Source organism: Wyeomyia smithii, chromosome 1 (genome assembly GCF_029784165.1).
Source record: "Wyeomyia smithii strain HCP4-BCI-WySm-NY-G18 chromosome 1, ASM2978416v1, whole genome shotgun sequence".
In the NCBI taxonomy this organism is placed as follows: domain Eukaryota; kingdom Metazoa; phylum Arthropoda; class Insecta; order Diptera; family Culicidae; genus Wyeomyia; species Wyeomyia smithii.
This window is the reverse complement of record NC_073694.1, coordinates 160,216,554-160,240,999: the sequence shown is the minus strand read 5'-3', so window position 1 is coordinate 160,240,999 and position 24,446 is coordinate 160,216,554. Positions and strand designations below refer to the sequence as shown.

At 41.1% G+C, this 24,446-nt stretch overlaps 1 protein-coding gene across 2 annotated transcripts in view; it reads right to left on the bottom strand.

Annotated features, from left to right (window-relative positions):
- Window positions 1–24,446, bottom strand: part of LOC129717504 (thyrotropin-releasing hormone receptor) — a 110,695-nt gene that overhangs the window by 5,287 nt on the left and 80,962 nt on the right. The window contains exon 4 of one of the 2 annotated variants that reach the window (XM_055667451.1): window positions 9,635–12,648. The exons of the other annotated variant lie outside the window; for it this stretch is intronic. Coding sequence (XP_055523426.1) covers window positions 11,481–12,648 — 1,168 coding nt within the window. The 3' untranslated portion in view covers window positions 9,635–11,480. Of the gene's footprint in view, window positions 1–9,634; window positions 12,649–24,446 lie in introns of those variants that run through there. 2 annotated transcript variants of the gene reach the window in all.

Sequence of the window (24,446 nt, the reverse complement as noted above, 5' to 3'; positions counted from 1 at the left end):
TTTGCTGATAGAATTCAGCAAAGGTCCTTCAGATAACTGAAATATCAGTTGAGTGGAAATTTTTCATATGGGTTTGAAAACACGTTTAAAGTTGATTTTTTCTTAATTTTTATTTCATCTCATTGTACAAATATGAGCATTTTAATTGTAAAATGTACCGCCGAAGTCCATCCGATGGCCGTGGAACATATGGCAATACCCTCTACAGCGAACTGAAAATACGAGAATAATTAACTATTCTACTCACCAAGCAGATTCTCCACGTCGTTAAATCTACGCGTATTTAACAAATTGACAGCAAACTATTTTTTCTTCACTTTGTAGTACGAAGCAGTCGATGACAGATACCGAATATTTAGCAATTGAAGTAAAGATTGCTGAATGTCAGTAAAGTAAAGGGAGTTGCTGAATTTTCAGTACATTGTTAGATTGCTGAAATTTCAGTGTATGGTTTTTATTGTTAAATTTCAGTAATTATTATTGAAATTGGCTTTCGGGAATTTGGTGTGTAGGTTTTTTGGGCCAATAAACAAACAGTACGGCTTGTTGAACGGCTGGATAATGCGTATCATCGGGGCCAAGTGCCTACTGGACCCCACAGGTTGTCCTTAGCCTATTATCCAGCCACTCCTATCCCGACCTCCACGCGGCACAGTGGTCGGAGGCCGGAAAAAACCTCGATTTTTCATGTCAATATTTTTGAATTTGTTTTGCATTTCTCCGAAGATTTTATGACAGTCGGTTGAGATATCAATTTTTAATCGCACTTTGAATGTTGCTATATCAGGCAATTTCGATGATTTTCATGTTTGAAATCGCAATTTTTAGCTTAATTTCAAACACTTGTAACTCTCTCAGTTTTTATTCGATTTTGATTCAACAAGTTTCATTTTGAAGGGAAATTTATATACTTTTTGGTTGATTTTCGAGACTTGCCAAAAATATAACCAATTTCTCAATCGAGGTTAAACATATTGCAGGGAAGCCAAAAAACATGTATTTCAAATTTCATTTCTGCCGTACAATCTTGTGAAACAGTTCGGAACGATCGGAAAACCAACAATTCATTGGGAAATTCATCGTACTTTTCAGATTTTTGGGTCCCGTTTTGCACTTCGTTGCTCATAGGGAGATGTTTTGAAAATAAAACTATTGAGACGCATGGTGGTCAGTTGTGAAATATCCAGTTTCCTTCAGTGATAGGCATAAATAAAAGCCCGCCTTGAGTATTTAGAAACATTTCTCGGTTTCTGGACGTTTTTTATAAAAATCTGCAGCCGTCATTCCATACGATTGTTCGTTATTTATCACTTTCTCAGGTAATTAACAAGTTTTGTAATTTTTGTTGGATTTTGTTTACTCACTTACATGACTTCTTGAATGTGTGCAAAAATGTGTCAACAAAAATAAAAGCCCACCCCCAAAAAGTTTTTTTGAAATCATTGAAAACCTTTGAGTAACTCGTCGTATTCACATGTTATGACAGCTAGGGCTGTGCGATGTTATTTACAATCACTTAGTGGTTCAGCAGACGCGATATAAACAAAGTGTTGTTCACATTGGCATTTAAAATTCGATTTTTGTTGTTTGCACAAAGAGTTTTCATCAAAATTCAAATGGGTGGGAAAAAATCAAAGCAAATTTCGCAGCGGAAGATTGCAGAGAAGTTCGGAATAAGCCGGGGAGCAGTCCGTGCAATTGTGCAGAAGCATAATACTTATGATTCGCTTGCTGACAGATCCGGAAGAGGCCGTCGTCGGAAGACCGATAGCCGGACGGATCATCAGAGAAGTGAAAAAATCTCCCAAAATATCGATCAAAGTGATTCAGGAAAACTTACCGTTGGCGGTTTCGACTAGAACAGTACTCCGAAGATTAACTGAGCATGGACTCAAGAGCCTGTAGCCTGCAAATAACGTTCCTGCAATCCTTCATCATCTTTTCGCCACACTCTTTCACGTTGCTTCTTGCTGAAAAGCTCAACTTTCGATTCATCATTCCAAAGTACTTTTTTCCAAAAGTCTTTTGGCTTGTTTTTTTTTGTGGACCCCACTGCGACCAGTAGTTGTTTTTGATCTATTGTGGCACTGTCCGGACGTTTTTGCTATTTGCACATTTAATTTTTTTTTTGTTACCATTTTGCAGTGCAACTTATTGAGAAGTAACCTGCTCCGTGTTATAGTGCTTTTTGTCTTCTTCTCAGACTTAGTAACCTACTTCCTTCTTTATCGACCTTTATCATATCCTCCTGCAGGCTATCACTCTAAAAGCATATAACGTGCTATAGTCTATGATATTATCGAAGACCAGTGGTTATTAACTCTGTAGCAAAGTTATAATACTTTTCGTCTTCTCATTCAGATTTAGTAACCAACTTTCTTCCTTATCGATTCTATCATATCCTTCTGCAAGCTATCGCTCTAACAGCGTTGACGTGCTATAGTCTATGATATTTTCGAAGCTTTAGACGAGAGGTTATTAAATCTGGAGAGAAGATTTTGTGTGGAAGAGCCTGAGAATAAACCCATACTTAAAGTCCTTTTTTGCCAACGAATGGTTTGGTTCTACTAAGATTCGAACCTATTACCATTCGCTTGTCAAAGCGGACTCTGTAACCTTGCGGCTACGAAGCTCGACTTGGGCTTGTTTACATGTTTCCGGGCAAATTCCAACCGTTTCAGTTTAGTTTTCTTGCTGATGAATGGACGTTTTTTTGTGAATCTGCTTTTGAGTCCATGCTCAGCTAATCTGCGGCGTACTGTCTTTTATTTTTCCAATGACGTTAAAAAAACTACCGTACGATTTCATAATTTTCCTTAAAAGACCTCTGACTCGTCGTAGGAAGATTTTGAGTTGGTCTAACGGCTTAAAACCTAAATAAAAAATTCAAAATAAATTGAATTGAATTTTGACTATTCTTGCACCACCCTAATTCAAAAAGCGTACCCTGAAGGTGCCGCCACAGGGCGCTAATTCCCTTAGTTTCTAAGTCATAGTTGATTGTAAAAAGCATTTTTTTCATCATAACGCGGGATTGTACTGTCAAAAGCTATAACATAGAGACCCTGCACTACTCCGTCATGCCCGAATAGTTCATAGCCTACTATTCAGTGATGAAAAAATGCTTTTTACAATCAACTAAGACTTAGAAACTAAGGGAATTAGCGTCCGTGTGGCGACACCTTAAGAACCAAACAAAAAAAAAACAATTCTAAAGTTTTTCGATGGAGAACAAGTAAGGAAACCACCCCAATATTCATCTTCGCACCTTTATTCTTCCCGTTGCTTTAATTTCGCTCTTCTCATCATTCTTAACCTCCGACTACTCGACTGAATCGAGAGGTAAAATAAAACAACTTTTACTTTAAAAAAAATTAATTTTAGAGTAAACTGGACAAATAAGAGCATTGAGATGAATATAAGTGTTGAGATGAATATAAAAACGGTTTTCCTATCAAAATTTTAAGCATGATTGGAGCAAAAAAATATCTGATCATGAGAAAGGTCTAACGCACTTTAGGTGCGTAAATTGATATTTTCAACAATTTCTGACATCAGAAATGAGTTCTACGTCTCAAAACTTCAATAATACGTAATTTCCAACCATTAAAAAAGACTTTTAGTTTTTCCGACTTTTGTTCAGAGACCTGCCACTGTGCGCGGTGCCAGCTGGGATACGAGCAACCAAGGGAAGATCGGGTAACCAAACCTGGTGGGAACTTGGTCGTATGCTGAGTTTCCAAGCGTCTGTCCTCCATGTTAGGAGCGGCTCAAAACGGCGTCTGTACTCCAGGTTAGGGGCGGCCGATTACCGTCCTCGTGCCACCGCGGGACTTTTAACCGGATATATTCGTGATCCGGTTATCCGTAACTCGGATCACGGATAGGTAAACGTATACTATCCGGATATCCGGATATTCGGATACGGATAATCGAATAGTCGGATACCCGGATAACTGGATACGCGAAAAACGGTTTTTTCCACAAACCCCCACCCCCTCGTAACTATGTATGTAAATAAGTTTTATTAAACTATGTTCGCATATAGAATCCGGATATTCGACTATGCGAAAATCCGGTTATCCTGTCGGATAATATCCGGATATCCGGTTGATCCGGATTTTGGATATTTGTCGGATATCCGAGGCCGGATATCCGGATATCTGGATATCTTAATCCGGATAATCCCAGGACTAGTTGGAACACCATCAGAATAGCCATCAACAGCGTAGCGGAGAAATTCATCGGGCATGTGGGACGAATCCAACGAAACGAGTGGTTTGACGACGAATGTAAAAGGGTGATTGATGAAGAGAACGCTGCGCGGGCGGCTAAGATGCGCAGTGCAACTCGTCAGAACGTGGAGAAACATAGACAGAAGATGCAGTGAACTAATGGAGGAGGGAGAGTTTGCAGAGCTGGAACATCTGCATTATTCTTCAGCAAAGTTCGACCAGAAGCTCAACGCATCCCGCAGAGGCTTTGTGTTGCGAGCCGAAATGTGCCGGGATAAAGATGGTAGTATTCTGACGGACGATCGTGAGGTGACCGGAAGGTGGAAGCAGCACTTCGACGGATACCTGAAAGGCGACCAGGCAGGAGGCGGCGGAGAAAGCGATCCCGTCGGTGCTGGCCACTTGTTTGCACCGGCTGATTGCAAGAATTTGAGATAAAGAACAGCTACCAGAGGAGTGGAAGGATGGGGTTATCTATCTTATCTATAAGAAAGGCGACAATTTGGACTGTGGAAACTATCGTCCGATCACCGTCCTGAATGCCGGCTACACAGTGCTCTCCCAAATCATTTTCCGCCGACTTTCACCCCTAGCCAACAGATTTGTGAGCAGTTATCAGGCCGGCTTCGTGGAAGGACGGTCTACGACGGACCAAATCTTCACCATACGGTGAAGATGAATACAGAACCCCCACGCACCACCTATTCATTGACTTCAAAGCCGCGTATGACATTATCCACCGAAAAGAGCTATGGAAGATCATGGACGAAAACGGCTTTCTGGGGAAGCTGATTAGACTGATAAAAGCTGATACGGTGGATGGGACGCAGTGCTGTGTGCGGATTTTGGGTGGATTGTCGGGTCCATTTGAATCCTGCAGAGGGTTTCGACAGGATGATGATCTCTCCTGCCTGCTATTCAATACAGGGTGTAATGAATCAAGCGGACATCGATACGCGGGGTACGATTTTCAACAAATCCAGTCAATTCGTTTGCTTTGCTGATGACATGGACATTGCCGGCAGAACCACTGCGGCGGTGGTAGAACACTACACCATTATTAAACGGGAAGCAGCGAGGAATGGGTTGCAGATAACTGCGTCTAAAACGAGGTAGTTATATGCTGACCGGCGGAACCGAATTACGATCGACGGCGTTCGAGGTAGTCGACGAGTTCGTCTATCTTGGCTCACTGGTAACCGAGGACAATGATACCAGCCGTAAGAACCGAAGGCGTTTTATCAGCGGAAGTCGTGCCTACTATGGACTCCACAAGCAATTGCGATCGAACAAACTAAGCCCCTGTACGAAGTGTAACCTGTACAAAACGCTCATAAGACCGGTTGTTCTCTACGGGTTTGAAACGTGGACAATGCTCGAGGAGGACCTGCGAGCGCTGGGAGTTTTCGAACGACGGGTGCTAAAGACGATCTTTGGCGGCGTGCAGGAGAACGGAATATGGAGGCGAAGGATGAACCATGAGCTCACGCAACTCTACGGCGAACCCAGTATTTAAAAGGTGGTCAAAGCTGGACGGATACGTTGGGCAGGGCACGTTGCGCGAATGCCGGACAAGAACCCTGCGAAGATGGTGTTTGCCTTGAATCCGGCAGGAAGAAGGAGAGCAGGGGCGCAGCGAGTAAGATGGGTAGACCAGGTGGAGCGAGATCTGGCGGAGAGTACACGGTGTCCCATGACGAAATGCCAAATAAATTAAATAAATAATATTTCAATCAATGTGTTTATTTTTCATACAAGAACAAAACGTAAAAGACCTCTTCGATCAGAGCTTACAACTAGAGCAAAATTTTCCTTTTTTGCGAACGTGGGTAGAGAGAACATTATTTTGCTCCCATTGTTCCGTCACACTGTACTATCGCTTTTAAGAATTGGTTGTGAACCTAAAATCAATTGAGAATAATGCTATTTCAAAGGAAAATTAATGAAATTTGATGCCCTTTCCGAATATGTAAAAACTTTTAAGGGTTTTAGATTAATTTTAGAGCAATAGGCGAAAATGTGACTGAAAGTCTAATAAAAAAGTTGTCCCGTCACGCAAGAATGTGTCAATAAGTGTTTCATCTCACATAACCCCAATATTTCGTTTTTTCAACTCTAAATTTAGATCAAAAGTATTAGTATTGAATTATTACACTAAGCTTGGTTCATTTCTAGCTAATTGATACATAAACTTGTTTGTAATGTTACTCAACACTTCTCTTCTCCATAATTTGTTATTTGCATCAGTGTTGCCAAAATTCATTTCTAACCAATAAATAAAATAAGAGTTTAGATAAAAGCATGAATGCTATATTTTCACAAGCTTATATACAGTGCCTCCACAATCATAGGTCAGCTACAATTATGGGTCACTTTTACGTAAATACGTCTATTCTCACGAAACCGAACAATTTTCAATGGCAGTGGTATTTTTTATAACTCAACTAGTTGAACGTTCCCGGCGATGCTCGGGATCAAAAGTTTTTAATATTAGGAATCGTTTTTCATAACTCACTAGCTGACCCGGCAAACTTCGTCCCGCCTATTTTAGTGTTTAATTTAATAATTTTAAACATTTCAAATTCATTCAAGGAATCAACGAATTTGATGATGTTTTATTTGATTTATTTATATCGTTTGAAACGATTGGTTTGACCGGAATGACAACATCCTCGACTTTTGGTTTTTGTACATCACCTCAGGGCCGGATTTGGACGGCGGGGGGCCCGGGGCAAATTTGTTTGTGAGGCCCACTTTCCTCAAAACATTTAGAGGTATCGTTCTGGAAGGTGACGAGCAAAGCATTTCAGTTATTTTCGTTGTTTTTCAGAAACTGAAAGTGGTCATCTTCGAATTCAAAATGGTGTCCAGGGTCAATGCTTGGCTTCTATACATCATTTCGATTTGGGAAATATCCATATGTAGTAGTTTTCGGTTATTTTCGGCTGTTTCCCAGAAATTGCTATTTTACAATTCAAACTGGTGTCTGAGGTCAATTTTTAGCTCCTTGCATCATTCTGGATCCGGTGATACACATATTGGGTGGTATTTGGTCACTTTAGGCTATTTTTCAGAAACCGTAAGTCGCCATCTTGGATTTTAAAATGGCATTAGGAGACAATTTCTGATTCCTGAGCGTCATTCTGGTTAAAGAAACACTCATATTGGGTGGTATTTTGTCATTTTTGGCTGTTTCCAGACACCGGGAGTCGCCATCTTGGATTTCGGATTGGTATTTGAAGACATGCCAGAAGAAGGAAGAGTGTCGAAACATTATGGACATGTTTGTTACACCTAAGAACATTCATTTGCCAAATTTGGTTATATTTGCTTGATTGGTTCTCGAGCTGTGCGAAATTTGAGTTTCATTTGTATGGAACCCCTCCCTTATAGAAGAGGGAGGGGTGTCAAACCATTATGGATATATTTGTTAGCCCTAAAGACATTCACCTGCCAAATTTGGTTCCATTTAGTTGGTTAGATCTCGAGATGTGCAAAAATTTGTGTTTCATTTATATGGAACCCCTCCCTTTCAAAAAAGGGAGGGGTGTCGAACAAATATGGACATATTTGTTACCTCTAAAAACATTCACATACCAAATTTGGTTGTATTTGGTTAATTGGTTCTCGAGCTGTACGAAATTCGTGTTTCATTTGTATGGGACCCCTCCCTTGTAGAAGCGGGAGGGGTGTCAAACCATTATGGATATATTTAACAAACAATATCGAACGCTTAGCCTAGGGGCTAATAGCGGTCTCGATCAACTAGATTAGTTGAGAGAATTCGTTATCGATATTGTTTTTATCACATTTTGTATGTGTAGGATAAGTACAACGATACACCGTGCCCCAGTGCTGAGTAGAGAAAATTTCCAGCTCGAAAAGATCCTCGACTCGATCGGGAATCGAACCCGATATCACAATCGTGTGGGAGAGCTAGCCGACCGACATCGCTAACCACAGAACCATGGGGACTAGAATGGATATATTTGTTACCCCTAAAAACATTAACCTACCAAATTTGGTTCTATTTATTTGGTTAGTTCTCGAGATGTGCAGAAATTTGTGTTTCATTTATATGGAACCCCTCCCTTTCAAAAGAGGGAGGGGTGTCGAACTAATATGGACATATTTGTTACTTCTAAAAATATCCACATGACAAATTTGGTTCCATTTGCTTGGTTAGTTTTTGAGATGTGCAGGAATTTGTGTTTCATTTGTATGGAACCTCTCCTTTCCAGAAGAGGGAGGGGTCTCAAACCACCAGAGTAACCTTTCTCGGCCCCAGAAACCCCTATATATAAATTTTCACGTCGATCGGTTCTGTAGTTTCCGAGCCTATACGGATCAGGCAGACAGACAGACAGACAGACCGGACTGCATTTTTATAGGTATAGATTGTAACTCTATTCATACGATTGAAATGATTTAATGTTGAAAATGTTACTAAAAACAATAATTCTGCTCGGTGCAATAAGTGAAATGACCCATAATTGTAGTAATGTCACGTTTTGCGGTGCTCAATCGTGGGTCAGTCCATATCTTGGCTATTTTTATTACTTTTGCATGAAAATACATCACGACCTAATACAGTAACTTATTATCAAGCTTTTACAACAATAAAATAACTTTTGTGGTGGATTTTGTTGGTTTTATAAACTAAATGATCTTGAAGGCCAAAAGTGACCCATAATTGTGTCTTTTGCTATGCAAGTACTATTTTTCTTCTTAACCGATTTACACACATCAGCTGCAGTGAAACTAATTGTCGATCGAAAGTATACATCGGAACACAGAAATAGATAGTAAAACATGCGTAGTTGATAACTTTTCCAATTTTATATTCATTTCTCAACATTCAGGCAACACGTTGACTGACCCATAATTGTAGAGGAACTGTGTTTAGAATGAAACTGAAAAATATTTTGAAACTATAACAAAACATTGTAGAAATATGCACAAATGATACAAGCAGAAAAAATCAAAAGAGTAATAGCATCGCTACTTTTCAGTTTGTTGACATTTCCTTTTTTCGTAACCCCGTTCTGAAAAATTTCCTGAAAAATTACAAATGCGTTCAGATACATTGAAGTGTATGACAAGTGAAGCAAAATGGCTGGACTTAGCGAGACCTGATTTGACGGAGTTTCACCTTAACAAAGTTCAAATTTTCTTCACTCATATGATACATCGTATGACGATTATTCCAATACATTGATGAATAAGGTTGATTCAAATACTGAAAAGAATTATACTGTTTATATGGAGATCATTCCTTTCACGTGTAAACTTTGTATGTAACCTTCGAACCTGTTTCAGTTGAAGGAAGCAACACTAGGTGTACGTTATTGTTAAAACAAAAGGAAATAAAACAAATCCATTAATCTGATTTGGTTGATTTTATTCAATTATCTTTATACTTCGCGCGTACCCCACATAATTCGTTCAACTGGAAATGCTCACAAATCGTTATTATTTATTAACCTAATCACCATTGATTTACGTTTACATTACATTAGCAGCTACCTTATCTCTATCGTCTAGCTACAGCTGACTATCGGATGATGCGAGCACAAACTTTGATGAACCACATTAAACCTAGTAATACTGTCGTCTCGCTTCTGAAAAACAAAAAGAAAAAATACTTCAAAGCAGCGTTTCGTTCGTCCGTACTTCGAAGTGTCGAACCGGATTTAACCTAACTAAAAACTAAGCACTCGACTGCGGAGACTCATCCCGTGTGACCCGGCCGTCAACCGGTCAACAGAGGCTACGATTATCCCAGAAAGTCGTTTTCCAGTGCTTTACACGATCAATAAACTTAAATAGCTACTTTCGTTGGTTATTTTTTCATCACCATCATCCGGTGCGTCTCCAAGTATTAGTGTACAAGGGGTTATGCACACAAGTGCACGACGAGGGTGAATTAGATTAATCCAATAGTAACTAGTATCCAGGCAGCCGAAGGAAGGCAGGATGTCGGCAAGATTCCATTGCCGGTTTAGGAGGGCACTGCATAAGGAAACTACGCCACGAGTTAGTGGAACAGAGAAATTCAATTATTCCCTCCCAGCTGGATGCAAAGTGCCTCCGAGTACCGACCGTGTCGCATCGCATCTCCGGACCCGCCGTATCAGCCGAACGTTGTAGCCTGATAGCTTCAACTTTGACATTGGTCCTCGGCGTGGTGCGCCTTGACAATGGCCACTGGTTTCAGTGGTTTCCATTAGTATGTAGGATAAATATATGTATGATTGCCGGGATCGTTTTTCTTTTGGAGGGCGGGGGGAAATCTGTTCCGATTGAGAATGCGACGCGGGCTAATCGATAGTGTCGTAGAGGTGACAGAAAAACGGTTTTCAGTGAGTAGGTAGGACGAATGTTAACTGGAAAGGATTGAATGGTTTGTGTACCGGAAGCGACGGCAATAATTGTTTGCGTTCGTTTCCGGTGGCTGATTCTATTATTGACAATTGAAATTAAATGCTAAATCCTGCTCACGAAGATGGGGGATAAGCTTTTCGATAAGCAGTAGAATATGGTTTGCTATTTTTTTTAAAATACTTACTGGAGTAGGATATTGGCTTTCACCTCTTCATTTTTTTTTGTCTAATTTATAAATTTGATTATAACTATATCCAAAATCGTATTAGGATTAGACTAGTGGAAAAGAGGGATCTAACTGCGAACGCAAATTTTATCTGTGACTTCTCATAAAACAGATATTTTTGTGTAGAAGAATGTTGACACTCAAGGCTTCTTGAAATGGTTAATTCTCGTAACTAATTCATTTTCATTGCATGACTAGTAGATTCAATCAAAATTTAATACTGATATCGACTTATTAGACTAGCTCAAAATTGATTAATAACTAAACAATGTAAATGTCTAAATTTCCTATTACATATTTGAATGGCGGGATTTTGTGGAGCTTACTTTTACGACAGCTTAACAGATTTAACACTGGAACCCCACAAAAATATGGTCATTTCACATTTCCTATCGAATCGTCATGCAATCATCTTGATTTTTGAAGTTCCAAATTTGACACATACACGTACGCTAGCGCTGATGTCGGAAAACAACGTATTTTACTAACGTAACGATGACTTTATTATAAATTTGGTCAAAGTGTTATGTCTGTTAGTTTGTGCTTTTACTTTTTCCCTGCAACTCTGAACAAAACTGAAAGCTCTCAATCTTTGGTTACTGTCAACGGGTGAGTTAGTTTGCCCGGAACGTGCTCTAATTGTCTAATTGTCTACTGGCATCGCCCACCAGCGGACAGAATTTTTCCCGACCGAGCAGGCTCTCGTCCAGCGACATCTGCTTGAACGTCGTCGTCGAAGATGGAGCCGCCCTGTTTTGTGGTTGCTGCTGCAATTGTCTGCTGCTGAATTTTAATTTCCACGGACTTGGCGGATTATTACTCCGAACTGGCTGCTCACCGACGGCGATGATGACGACGACAGCTGCACTGCTCTGGTCGCCTCCGTCGGTTTGCTTGCCACTTTTGCCTTCGGCTTCCTTTAAAGTAGCATTGAATTCGTTGCGCTTGACCGCATCTTCAACAGATTTGTTGTTATTGATCCCCGTCGGCAGTAGCGGGGTCGAGTACTGTCTGAGCAGATTGATCCGGTAGAATCGACTCAACTGGAAGGGTTCCTCATCGTCGCTGGCGGTGGTTCTGGTCGAGGATACTTTCGCTGTGCTTCCCAGCTCCACTGGGTGTCCATTCGAGTGAACCTTCTGAAGCCGCTGGAAGCGCAAATCGTCCAGTGATAATGTGTATTTTTCACTACTTTTCCGAGTCGATGAATTCGTAAGATAGGAGGAGGTTGTGGTGGTTGTAAACGTTGCTGACCTGCCACGTGGTTTTCCACCCCGTCGGCCGGTACGGTGCCAGAGGTGGCTGCATTGACACAGCCGCAGAAATCCCTTTCGGAATTTGGACGACATCAAATTGTACAGGATCGGATTGACTGCCGAGTTGAGGTAGAGCATTATTCGACTAAAATACAGTAGGTTATAGTATTTTTCTACGGCTAGTTTTTGGAATGTTTCTTCGGATACGCTGATGATCCAGAGGGTCAGCATTCGGAACGGCAGCAGGCAGGTGAAGAACGCCAGCACCACTGCACCGAGCATCAGCACTACCTGTTTTCTGGCTTTGTAGCTCAGTTCCGGTTTGCTCAGGCGGATTTTCATTCGCGAGTTGTTGCTGGCGATCAGATTCTTGGCGATGATAGCGTACAGAACTATCAGTATGATCAGCGGCAAAATGAAGAACAACGATATGGTCATCAGGAAGAAGGTCACCGTCCAAATGTTGGACGCCTTCGTCAGGCAAACGGCGGCACGACTTCCGTCTGGATATTCCTCTACGCTATATTCGGCGAAAAACAGGATCGGACTGATTCGGATCGAAGTCCGTTGTGAGGCGGGGAAGATACAGAAAGGAAAAATGTTGATGAGAAATCTGTAGGAAAAAACACACTTTTTTTCGGTGACATGTTTGACGAATGAATGATGAGGTCCACATAAATTGTACTGCTACTTTTAGACAGCTTGTTATTACCTTCACCACCGCGTAACGTTCGTAAAGTGGCAGGCGCTAACGTAAAATTTACATGCATGTTTGATTATTGTCCCATAAATGTAAATCAACAGTCGCGTTGCGTTTACCGTTGACAAAAAATTGCCACACAACAACGATTTTAATGACCGTTTATAATTTTATAGCAACATCAAAATCGTGGCACTGCTGCCACGGACCCGCGCAATGGTGCTACTGTAAACCGTATTGGATCGGAGCACAGTGGGCGATAACCACGAAAAAACCATCAGTTCCATCAAGTTATTTTATTTTATTAAACTTGGCTCATTTGAGGCCCACCGTGGTTGGCATGCGCTCGTAGGACGCATGTAGCAGAAGAAGTGTATATTTTTCTGTACCGCTTCGAAAGGAGGTGTTAAAACAGCCATAAATTTGTTCGAAATGAACAACCCCTTCGGCGGAATGCCATCTGTGTCAAGTCAATTATTATTACGCTCGTATCGGGCCGATGCTCGTAAATCTTATCTGGTGGGTCTTCGCATGAGCCGCTGTGTGATGTCACGTCATGGGGCAAAATCCCGGCCGTGAAATGTATACGCACAGAATCCCCCCAATTGATACCTAACCTATCACACACTGACACTAGTGAGCGGTCTTGTCCCGTTTTCGAGAAGCCCACGGATTTTGGGGAACGGTAATTTGAGCACATTCTTTATCATTAGTAGGAGAGATTTTGGATAGGGGATTTGCTGTTTTACAACACAGATTGAGTTGAATTTTTTTTCTGAATAGATTTGAAAAACAATCATTGATAACGTCTGTTGGAATCGTTCAAACTATTCTCATTTTTTTAAGTAAGCTGTAAACATTTGACCGATTCTATTACATTGCCACTACCAAAAGTTTTTTGTTTCAAGGATTTTTTTCAACTACAAGAACTCATCTATGAGAATTGTTTTCAGTTTTTTTAAGAGCTTAGTATTTTGACTACTAGTTAAATTCTTTTCTAGGAAATTGATGTTTCCAAAATAAATACACTTTTATTGAAAATTGTAAACGGTGAACCATTTTATCTTCAACGTGTCGGCCTTTGAACTAGGCCTTCCTCAGGGGATCTATGAATCGTTCAAAAAATTTCTCAAAATGTCAATAGATAGTAAACTAATAGATCCTCTTAAGAAGGTCAATTTCAACGTCAGAAAAAAGTCGGCGTTATAAATTATTTTAATTATTTTGTTCTACGTTTTCTACAATCTCGTACAGGCTGTTATTATAATAAAATGCCAAGTTCTATTAAAGAAAACATCTCTACTAATACAACATCGAAATCACAAATGCATGTATTAAACAGATTGTCAAATCTACAGTTTGTCCCGTATAGACTCAACTCGATCAAGAGTGATTGAACAATTATTATTATAAAATTCCATTCCGCAGTTTGGCGACGCGTAAAGGAGATATTTTTTTCATTTTTTTCATGTTCATGTTCGTTATTTTCGTCACACTACAACAGGAGTTTGTTGAAGTCAACTTGCAGGGAAGCACAAGCCACCACGGATGAAATTATTCGGAATTCAACAGAATTCATGGTCGTCTGCGAAAAAAAGCTTTCCTGACGACAAACAGTGAACCCGAAAATGCTTTTTTTCAATAAGGTATGATCTCAGCCATTCAACTATCCAGCATGGGAAGCTCAAATGTAGGAGTTTTTCTACTATTAGAGCCACAGGCTTTCGAAAGCTTCTACGAATTTGCTAGGGAAAGGGATCACACAGCGAAGGACAGTGTGTTAGTAAAATCAATCGTTGTAGTTGACGACACGCTACTGAGCCATGCTGAAATTCGCTGATTCGAAATTGTTCGATAAACGGTGGACGACTGTTTCAAAGACTTTTTCCAGACAGCAGAGTATTGATATTCCACGATAGTTTGCAACGAGATTTATGCTTCCTGATTTGTGAATTGAAATCATCTTGAAAGTTCATCTTGAAAGCTAGGGAATAAACTCGCCTGGCAAAATCGAATATCCACCGACGTGAACACTCTTCGCTTTCGTTGATTACATTACAATTTCGCATTCTTCAGGCCTTGCTCCAGAGAGTGCTCGGACGCCAATAACCGCGTTTCTTTGCTCGGACCAAGCTTTTAAACTTGCTCTCAAGCTCCGTTCGAAGTCGGATTTTTCCGCGTAGACATCGGAACATCTTTGTTCCAGCACTTTTCGCCGAGATATCATTTCGTTGAGGCTTAGAAGTTTTATTATGGCAAATAGCAGCCGTTGCCCAATCTGTGCCCTGAAAGGGGAAGGGGGGGGGGTGTTAATAGACGTAGAGGCTATGTAAAGCTCTTTACCTTGTAATGTTATTTGACATGCGACAATTTTGTAGCCTGGAATAAAAAGGAGGTTAATACAATAGAAAGAATAGCACTTCCTAATCCCTAGAATTACTCCTCCGTAAGGAGTACTTCGATCAAGACGAATAAGATTAAAATCATGGAAGTTGAGGTCCATAGTTGAAGCAAGCTATGTTTCTCGGAGAAAAATACATCGTATTTGATTTTATCAATCAAAACTTTGAGTGAACCAATTCCGGGGATAGTATCATCCACAATTCCACTGTAGGAAAGAGATAGAATCCTTCACTTCAGCGAATGAATTACTCATCAACGGATACGATCGCTGCTAGGAGGGGCCAACTGCTTCAAAAACGTTTTAACTGTAGGAAGAAGTGCCAGCAGAAAACTTTTAAGGAGATTGAATATATATAAATTACCAAAAATCCAGTCCACAATATGTGAAAACTTCAGAAGTCCAGATTCTGACTGAATCTTGGACGAAAAAGAAGGAACATGCGGGCAATTTGATGTTCCTGGAAGTGCTAAAAACTCCCTTCGGGAATTAAAATCAGCCAATTCCGGATGAGTTCGCTTCGGAATTTCAACAGCTCTTTTTTATTTGGGAATATTTGCCAATTCAGCAGAAGATATCCTTAGACTTTTTCTTGGGAGTTTAGGAGAAGAGAGGTTTTTCCTCTTCTTATACTTCCTGGATTCAGCGGCCTTCTTAAGCATTTTTGAGAAAGTGCGCTTAGAGCGCTCTTTCAAAGACCGCTTAATTTTGTCTTGGCGCTGTTTGTACGCGGGGCATGCGGACAGCTCATGCGGAGTCTGTCCACAATAGAGGCACTTTCCAGCACTTTTATCGCAGGCGTCATCCGCATGTTGCTCTTCGCATATACCACATCTCGTCTTATTTCCGTAGAAGGCGGCCGTATGACCAAGCTGCTTGCAATTATGGCAGTTCATTACCCACGGTACAAACAAGCGCGCGGGTAGACGCACCTTGTCTGTGGCTCGTCAGAGCAGACCTGGTGAAAGACACACTAACGCCTGATTGGGTGCAAGTTTTTACACCCTTGTCGAGCGATAATGAATGCAATTGTTTGCAATCGAGTATCTTTACCGAGCGAGGATTGGAATCCTTGAAACGGCCTGTTCCAGCTTTCAACAGGTCCACGACGGTCAGACTCGAATCATCAACCGCACCGGCTATTTCGACTGCGCGAGCTGGAATATACACGTGGTACTCCAACGTGAAAAGCTCACAGCTTGCTTGAGGTTTGACACTAAAACGGCTGAAAACCATGCCAGATCCCTACAAATCTGCATTGTTTCTAATGCCATTACTTTGGGCCGGAAATATACAACCCAGGGGCCCGCATATCCTCCCGAGTATAGCTTTAAACGATGGATGAGGTCTTCTAAAGATGCTTTTCCGAACCGCGGTACTTTGTACACGCCTTGATCGGACGAAAATTTGATCGAGATTCCGCCTTCGAAATCGCATGGATCGTTATCTTTTCTTCCTTTTTGGACGAGAGAAACAAGTCTGTAAAACAATGTAGAAGTCGAAACCATACCAACATCGTTATCGGTTGAATCAGACCAATAATTAACAAGTGACGATGGCTGTGGTTTTGTTTGCTTGTAGCTTGATCGAGAAGATTTGTTTTTAGTAAAAATAGAGAATTCGATCGATTTTCTTCTTTTCAACGCACGATAGAACAACTATCACCTCGGAGTACAAAAAACACAGTAACTTCGAAATACACAGCGATATAAAAGTTGCGACGGAACACGACGATATCACATACACATGAATGTTGTGACTACAACACTGTATCTCGTCAGCGTAGGTGGCAGCCACCACGAGATGCAGTCCTAGTGAGGCGAACCTTTTACACCACGAATAACGAATACAGAAAGGATCAATCGCCAAAGACCACATCCACGAACATGAACACAAGCAAGAGTAAACGATTGGAAACTAGATACTTGAAACGTTCGCACACTCTGCGAGCCAATACGGGCTGCCCTACTTGCTCGAGAGTTAAAACAACTGGGAGTGGAAATCGGGACTATCCAGGAGGTTCCCAATTCCGCCCAAATTCCGGAGTTTAAGTACGACATCTACTACAGTGGCGGCAAGGCAGCAGAGCGAGGCGTTAAATTCGTAGTATTAAGTAACCAGAAGAAGAGAATCATCCGGTGGAGGCCCGTAGATCATCCGATCCGATGACGTCGAGGACGAGTTCGATGATAAGCTTTAGCAGACTTGTGAGTACCTGAAATGCGACGTAGAAATTCGTATCGACAAGACAAATACACAAATTGGAAAAGAGGATTTTTTCGTCCAGTCATTAATAAACACAATCTCCATCCATCGACAAATGATAACGGCTTGAGGCTGCGGCCAGAAAAATGGTCATCTTAACATCTACTTTCCACGTTTCAATACTAGGCAGCACATCTGGAGGCACCCAAATGGAGATCGACCGTACTTTTTGGGCGTTGCGGATGTTAGATATTTTCGGAGACCGAATATCGACTCTGATCACTATGTCGTCGTTTGTAAGATCCGCGCGCGGTTGTCGAACGTGCTGAATTATCTCACAAAGATATCTGTCAGAGGAGTATGCCAGAGAGCTGAAGCAAAGTAACGTAGAACAACAGAAGGAGAGGGTAAAAAACAAAGATGGACTGTGAAAAAATATATGTGGTGCCATCAAACCACTGTGAGAGAAGTGGTAGGTACGATGCGTGGAAGACAGCGTAACGGCTGGTTCGACTCCGCCTGCCAAAGAGTGACGCACGAGAAATTTAGGCCAGGAGTCGTATGCTCACAGCGACTATACGTCAACCAGGGAGAGACATGGAAACGCCTTTGCTGTACATAAGAGTCGTATCCATTCCACTCGGTCCATGGCAGCAGCTCGCCAGCTCTGCAACCTGCGTAGGGTCCGTGGGCCGTCTTTAATCTGATCGATCCACCTTGCCCGTACGGCTCGTCCCTGAAAAATTGGTTTCAAGAATCATCCTAATCGAGCTGTCGTCCATCAACCTTACGACATGCCCAGCCCAGTTTGTGGTTTATTCACCTTCTCCACGTTCCGTTCTCCATCTGTAGTCTACTGAAGATGGTACGCAACACCTTCCGCTCGCAGACCGCAAGGACGCGTTGGTTCTCCACAAGCATAGACCATCACCTTGGCTTAAACCTCTTTGAGTTTTGGAGAGGCTTAAGAGTGCCCCCGATACTCGAACTACACACATCACTCAATCCATCGTCGCTTTTACCCACCGCGTTAGTTTGTCCGGAAAACCGTAGTCGTGCTTTTTTGCCATAGCTGTCTCGATAGCATGGTCTCGATCGATTATGTCGTATGCCGATTTAAAATCGATGAATAGATGATGTATGGGCACATTGTATTCGTGACATATCTGCATAACCTGGCAAGCTGTGAACATCTGATCCATGGTGTTCTTCCTCCGGAGGACTGAGTTTTGACCGTTAAACCAGTCATACCTATGAGTCCTTGTACCTGGTAGCACTACAGCATGGCTACCCATGGCGGATCGGATGCTCCTCCAACCTTCTTCAAAAGTAGCTGCGCCAAGCTGCTCTCACGTGGATAACGCTGCCTCCAACCGGCGCCCCGTAGTTGCTCGATATTTGGTCGCGGCGTTCGACTTCGGCGGGTGTTATACACATTGGTGCGAACATTGATGATGTCGCAGAAGAACGTTATCAATTTGATCCTGCGTCTGTTGGTCAGGTGGTCTCCAGATGGATTTGTGGATATATTTGCGGGGGAAGAAGGTACTTCGGACTACTATACCACGGGAAGCCGCAAAGTTTACACACCGATGGCCGTTATCATTAGACACGGCGTGCAGGCTATCTGACCCGATTACCGGTCTGTACATTTCCTCCCGTTCTACCTGAGTAGTCATGTCCCCAATGACAACTTTCACGTCCCGTCGCGGGCAGCTATCGTAGACCTGCACCAGCTGCATATAGAACGCTTCCTTTTTACTGTCGTTCCTTCCTTCATGTGGGTAGCGCGCGTCGATGATGCTGTAGTTGAAGAACCGGCAAGATAAAGATATCCTCAACTCGTACAACATTTCCAGACAATGCTGAATTGAGAGGATGGAGAAGAGCGAAACGGGAACAGTATGAGAATAGATAGCGACGAATGAGCTGTAGAGCCAACAGCACAAGCGGAGAGTAGAAATGCGATTTGCGAGCTGTAAGACGGCGAAGCTGCTTTTAAAAGCGGTAGTGATCCAACGGACGATTTTACAAATCTGGGCGGATGATTTTATACATTTTCTGTTTTTAAGTCCTCTTGGTTTGTTTTTATCAATTTCTCTTTTTCTCAGGTTAAACTTGCCTTCATATAAATGCAAAAGATTATTTCTCTGTACTGCTTCAATAACTTCGAAAATAAAAATAAGAAAAACCACCTCTCTTTTTACATTTATGGCAACAGTCCTCCCAGTGGTCCAATGCCGAACAAATAGTAAATTCCCAGATTTGTCGGTCTTGGGCAGCCGTTCTCCAGTCTCCTCGGTAGGCAGTAACTCGTCCGTCTTCCTCGACAGCGCCCAACCACCAGGCGAGAGGTCTCTCTGGAGACTGTCTTCTTAATATTAAGAATATATGTACACTCGGTACAGCTCGTGATTTATGCGTTTGCGCCACATTCCATCTTTTAACTTGCCGCCAAGTATTGAACGCAGCACCTTACGCTCAAAAACATCGCCGGTCAAATTTTTTTAGCGTCCATGAATCATGACCGTAAAAGACAACCGGGAGGATCAGCATACTATAAAGTGCTAGCTCTGTGCCAGTCTGCATACTACGGTAATTCAGCTGGCTACGTAGTCCGTAGAAACTCCTATTCGCAGCTGCAACTCGTCGTGTGCCCGGTTCACGTTGTTGTCACATATCGCGAAGGTACCAAGGTATATGAAGTCCTCAACCACTTCAAAAATCTCCCCATGTAAATAGCCCCATGTAAAATGCCAAACGACTGCTTGGAAGGCTCCATTTGTTCTATCTATAAGTTGGGCCATCGACTCTACTGTAGAAATTGTAGAAGTGTACCGTTACTAACTTCTGCGTACAAAATGATTGAAGAATGATTCTGCATACAAAAGATTGAGACCATTGGCGGAATTTTTGGTTGGTTGGAATTCCAAACGGTGTACGACTCAATCAAGCGCAATGGTAGGTATTACTAGAAACCTTATCCCGACGAAACTAATACTGCCGATTCTAAAGACGCTGGATTGAGCCACCGGTGACGCCATTTGAATCTTCTGTAAAACATTGCCTTGTAAGGTTCAGCACGAACGGTCAACGTGAAATGAAACGGTGACATTATTGCAAAATCTCACATGCTTCATGACTTTACGGATGATGTCGATATAATCGGGATTAACCGTGGTAAAACTAAATGCATGGTAGCTGGCGGAGGACGTGTGAATTCTTAAGTGGAGCTATTCACATGGGGAGATCTTCGAAGTGGTTGAGGACTTCATAAACCTTGGTACCTTCGCGATATGTGACAACGACGTGAACCGTGCACACGACGAGTTGCAGCTGCAAATAGGAGTTTCTACGGACTACGTAGCCAGCTGAAGTTTCGTAGTCTGTTTAAAATTTATGTTCGCTGAATAAATAAAAATTTGTGGCATCAAGAGGTGGAACTGAAAAAGTAGAATTTATTAGTACCATTTCATTTTTTTTGCGCAACCAAGCTTTAACATCATTGCACACATGGTAACAATTTAACAAAAACTCAGTCAAAAAGCCATCGTCGGGCTTGAAAACATTGGTTCCCAAAAAAGTGGGTCGAAAAAGAAACTAACGTATGTAGGTTTACGGTTAAAAAGTATTATAACAGACATGAACGCGATATGAGTACAATATTTTTCGATCAGTTCACATAAATCGTACGAAATGCGTTCAAAATAGGGCAGGGAACGGCTTAAGCAGACGTGCCTATTTTAAACAGTCGAAGAAAACAGACCTCAAGCTCCTGCATTTTGATCAATATCGACAATTTCAATGATGGAAACGAAAACTTTGATTGTCTAGCTGTCTTACGAATATAAGAAATACCGTTAATCACAAAGAAATCTGTGAACAATTGCAATTGAAACAAATCGACCTATATTGCAGCCATTCAGGAGCCACTTCGGGTGCTGAAAAAAACGCCTGCAAAACAGATGGAAACTGCTTAAAATAGATTCGGGGTGATTGGAATAGTGTCACTCGATTGATAACTTTGATTGATGATTGTTGAAGTTTGTTAACTTAATTTTACAATCTGAAAATAAGTTCTGACAGAAAAAACGATAGATAACAGATTGATGCACTTCTGTTTGAGTTTCACCCAACACATTTCGAGTATTTCGTCTGAATACACAGGCGGTTCCTAAAGCTGCTTAGAATATGTTCCCTACCCTAATGAGCCCTGTTACATATTAATGGTTATATTAGCAGATTAACTTTAAAGCTTACTTGATTGTTTGAATGCATATCATCAGACTTTTATTACTTTCTAATGGTAGCTTTTGAAGTGTAGCCGGTGGTTAGGAATACAAATTCAAGATGGCGGTCAAGATTTTGATCACTTCAAACACAGAGAACAAGCATTCATGTCCATATGAAAAAAAATTGAGAATCGTGTGTAAAAATTTGAATAAAAATTCGTTAATACACTAACGATATGCACCGCATAAATACTGCCGTATCAATTTTTTATCAATATTAGTGCTTGGTACGTTTGTGACGCGAGCGCCATATAGCGGGAGCATTACCAATTACGGTTAAACAGTTGCAGCTTTTTACACATTCTTTGAATGAACGTCTGTTCTCTGTGCTTCGAATGAAATCCTTTTTATTCCCCTTTTTAACAAAAAGCTGTTCCAGGAGGACTTCATGGCAAAATGGGTCGATTAAATGATCAAGAATTGGCAAAAATTTCACGTTGCTTAAAACTGTTTCACCCCTTACTGATATCCACATATCTATTTATAACTAATTCCCAAGTCTCCCTCCAATGTCGTGTAGTATAATATAAAGCTCACAAGCTTACGTCTGTCTACGATTTCGAAGTCGTTGCCACTCTGAAATCACATTAGGTGTGATAAATAATTTGCTGAACATTTAAAACTGGCTTCCATTGGAATGTGCGGCACACACGATAGCTAACCTTTAGACGAAGCGTTTTATAAGCCTAAAATCTCCTCTAAAATTGTCGCATTTTCCAAATGAGTTAACCCTGTCGGAAACTAATTGAGGTAGAGTGTGATGCTTGTCTAGTGTGTGATAGGAATTGAAATAAATCTTTCTATTCAGTCTTTTTTCTATTAACAAACCCAGACTGTTTTGACTTTTTGGAGAGTTGCCAACTTTTGAACTGCACCTCGACATTCATCGTCAAACATGGTTCCCGCCAACAATGCTGGTAGTTTGTGCCTCGATTCCCCCAGAATTAGTAGTATCGCCTTACACACTCCCGGACACCTAAATATAGGAAAGAGTAACATGTTTACCGAAAATACACCATACACCAGGGGGAGCAATCAAACTTCATTAGTTGGTTATTCAAAGAGGGTTCACTTCTGTACAGTCTCGTGGTACATTTGGCATTTCAGGACGAGGAAAATTCACTTCACTGCCAACCGTGGTTTCGCTCGTCCGTAAACAAACGATCCTCCAGTTGGACGACTTGCGTGCCGATTTATAGCCCAAAACGAAGAAAGCAGCAGATTACACACAGAGTGATTATTTGTGATTTCGGTTGACGTCACGAGGTCTCTTCACCACCGGGCGCGGGTGGATGGAAAACCATAACAAAAGGAACAACATTAGTATTTGGTTTATGCAGGACACACACATTAAACACAACGCAACGAACCACAGTCATCTTCATAGAGATAGACACTTTCACAGCACAAATTTGGTATCGGAAAATATCACAGGATCGGGTTGACCGTGTTAGATAATTCGTTTCGGGCGGGTTGTAATTATCTGGGTTGGTTTTTCAAATGACATTAAAATATTGTAATATGACAGTACAGGTTAGTAGAGATTGGAATGACTGTGAAAAACATATTCATTATGATTTGTATTCCATGTACACTGTACAGCTAAGAATGTTGATCCCGAAAACTATTTTTAAAGGGGAGAGATAATGACATTAATTCGTTGGTTAACGCTAGCAAAAACGCTAACGACAACGCTAGAAATGTCACAAATATTAGTAAACATATGATATTGGTTACCTTTTCTATTTTTCTTTTATAAACACAAAAATATTCAGTTATAATAGTAAGGTTGCATTGGCAAAAGTGTATAGTGAAAATTTTTTTTTTTATTTTACACTTCTAATTGATTCTGCTTAAAAATATATTATCTTTGATCAAAACTAAATAAAACTAAGACAAATTTGCATGGTGTTGATAAAATCCATTTTGATTGTAAACAAATTGCTTTCTCCTGATTGCTGAAAGGACTTCTATTCACTTTATCTCGTATAAGTCCTCACCAAAGAGTGTTTGCCTCGTTTGTCGCGAAGGCGTCAGAAAAAAAAACTAAACTTGTGTTTAAGTAGAGCCGGCTTCTCCTCAGTGGAGAGCAATGATTACAACTCTTCTTTGGCTGACTGAAAATGTGGAATTTCTCATCACCAATCGATACTTTTGGAGAATACATACCGTAGCTCTGCTGATCCCAAATTATCCCTTTCCGGCCGGACCCAGATAATTGCGTAGGTAGAAGCTGACTTAAACAAAACCTTCTCTCTCACTTTTTGAACGTCCTATTCATTGTTTTATTGCTCACAACGCTACTGTCAACATCGCAGCTGCTACGAAAAATAAAAAAACCGGAGCAAGCAATTGTTTTTATATAGGAGTTACTTCGGTTTAGGTTTTGTTATCCGTCATTTTTTACCTACACAATTGTGTGGGCTCGGTCGGAAAGGGTTATGCAGAAATGCATAACAATTCTATTATTGTGAATCGCGGTATATCATGTTCATTCATTTATATGCTTTTAGATATGTGCTGTGTAAAAATCCATTGTCAATTTTTTTTTTCTTTATAATACTTTGTGTTCAAGTATTCCGGGGAGGGGGTCTGGAATCTAGATTTCTAGCGTTACGTCATTTGTGCCAACGCCTAAAAAACGGTTATGTTCTGATGAAATATTTCACGCGCAACGTTCACAGTCACGCAATAAAAAACCAGCCAAATAATCTTCATTGTTCCTTCAGTAAAGGGAAATTACAGTT